General features: G+C 18.1%; 1 protein-coding gene across 1 annotated transcript in view; it reads left to right on the plus strand.

The window, feature by feature from the left end:
* Positions 1 to 1,191: 1,191 nt before the first annotated feature.
* The window catches only part of PRSY57_1226900 (cyclin related protein, putative), a gene marked incomplete at both ends in the record, with an annotated part of 3,630 nt that continues 2,321 nt past the window's right edge, over positions 1,192 to 2,500 (plus strand). The window contains one exon of the mRNA XM_012908690.2: positions 1,192 to 2,500. This exon is cut by the window's right edge and continues 1,852 nt beyond it. Within this exon, the coding sequence (XP_012764144.2) occupies positions 1,192 to 2,500 (1,309 nt within the window).

The raw sequence follows: 2,500 nt of genomic DNA on the forward strand, positions 1-2,500 counted from the left end.
AATAATATTTTTAAATAAATAATAATATATATTTTATTTATTTTATATTTTATTATTTTTTTTTTTTTTTTTTTTTTTTTTTTTTTTTTTTTTTTTTTTTTTTTTTTTTTTTTTTTTTTTTTTTTTTTTTTTTTTTTTTTTTTTTTTTTAATTATTATAATATTTCTTCTCTTTCATTATTTAGCTATATATTATCATAAAAAAAAAAATGAAATAAAATAAAATAAATAAATAAATAAAATATTCATATATATATAAATATATATATAATATATTTATATGTATCATAAGTATTTACATTTGGAGTTCATTAACTGTGTTAATTTATTATTATTATTTATTTTTTATTATGAATATTATAAAGACAAGTAAAAAAAAAATAATAATATATAAATAAAAGGATATATTATAATATACAATATATTATATAGCCATATATAAATATATATATATATATATATTATATAATAATATATTTATCCTTTGTATTTGGTAAAATTTCTTTAAATACAAATATATCTTTTTATGTAATTATTAGTAGTTTATCATGAAAAGAATTATCATATAATAAAATATTATATTTAAAAAAAAATAAATGTATATTTATTTATTTTTTTTTAAAAAACTTTTATTAAATGTTTATAATTTTATTTGAAGTTACCAAAATATAGTAGACTCATATGACTATGCATTTAAAAATAAAATAAAATAAAATATATATATATATATATATGTTAACTTGTCTATGCAATATACGTTAATTTTTTTTCTCATAGCTCATAAGAAGTAAAATATATATATATATATATATATATACATACATTTAAATTTTTGTGATCTTCCATTTTTTAATGTTATTCCTCAAAAAATAATAGTATATATGTATATATATTTGTGTAATATCTTAATGTATCCAATATTAAAAAAAAAAAGATATTTACCAATTTGCCTACCTAGCCACACTGACACACACAAATATACACAAACATATAACAAAAATATAACAAAAATATAACAAAAATATAACAAAAATATAACAAACATATAACAAAAATATAACAAAAATATAACAAAAATATAACAAAAATATAACAAAAATATAACAAAAATATAACAAAAATATAACAAAAATATAACAAAAATATAACAAAAATATAACAAAAATATAACAACTACACACATGTTAAAGATATGAATCCACTATATACGAAATCTAAATTTAAAACAACCGAATTTGCTAATAATGAAAATAAGGGGGTGAGATTTATAAACAAATATAAAACTAATGTGAATAATACTTATAGTAAAAATAATGGAACTTCACAGAGTACGCAATTAACACATAAAAATGGAATTATGAAAAATTCGAATATAAAAAATAAAGGAACTATTAATTATTCATTTAAGTATCCTCCTAAAAGTAATTTAAAAGGAGATATGAAAAATATGTCAAATACTTATCCAAATAAAATAGCTCCATTTCACCTGAACAAGTCAGGTTATAATGAATATAAAAATGAAGAAAAAAAAAATGACTTAATGAATACAAGAAGGAGTATTATAGTCGATAATTTGAGAAAGCCACCTCTTGCTTCATCTTCTAATAGGTTAATATCTCAAATGAAAAAAGATCAATTATTTAACAGTAAAAATGGAGAGGATCCAAATGTGAACGATGATGAGCCTCTTACAAACAAGTATAAAAATAAAAATAAAACTCATAATAATAATAGTAATAATAATAAAATTAGTAGTAATAATAATCAAATTAGTAGTAATAATAATAAAATTAGTAGTAGTAATAATAAAATTAGTAGTAGTAATAATAAGCTTGATAATAATAATAGTAATAGTAGTAATATTAAAAAGTCTAACATTTATAACAACCCCCAAGGCAATAATAAAAATAAGTGTCCTAATAAATCATATAATGTATCCAAAATTTTTTATAGTAACCAATATGATAAAGATTGTGTTATGAGCTCGGAACAGTTTGCCTATACTTATTCATCTCCTGTTAAAAGAAAATATGATGCCATGGATAATTCTAGAAATATGGATGACAAGGAAAAGAATGAAATGTCTTATGGTAAGAAGAAGTTTGTAGGTAGAAATTATTACTTGGATAAAAATATGAATGATGAGGAATATAGTAATTGTGACAAGTTTGGAGATATGAATATGTCTTATAATGTAAAAGACACAACACAAAGGGAAAATAATAATGATAGCAGGAATGATAATAGGAATGATAATAGGAATGATAATAGGAATGATAATTGGAATGATAATTGGAATGATAAATGTAATGATAATAGGAATGATAATTGGAATGATAATAGGAATGATAAATGTAATGATGATAATAAGATAAGTAATAATATTAATAACTTGAAGGTTAATGTTAATAAAGATGGAGATATATTATTTCATAGCCAGAATATTAAAAAAAAAGAAATAAATAATAACCTTCCTTTTAATAAAAGGGATGATGAAGATA

The sequence above is a fragment of the Plasmodium reichenowi genome, chromosome 12 (assembly GCF_001601855.1).
Source record: "Plasmodium reichenowi strain SY57 chromosome 12, whole genome shotgun sequence".
NCBI lineage: Eukaryota > Apicomplexa > Aconoidasida > Haemosporida > Plasmodiidae > Plasmodium > Plasmodium reichenowi.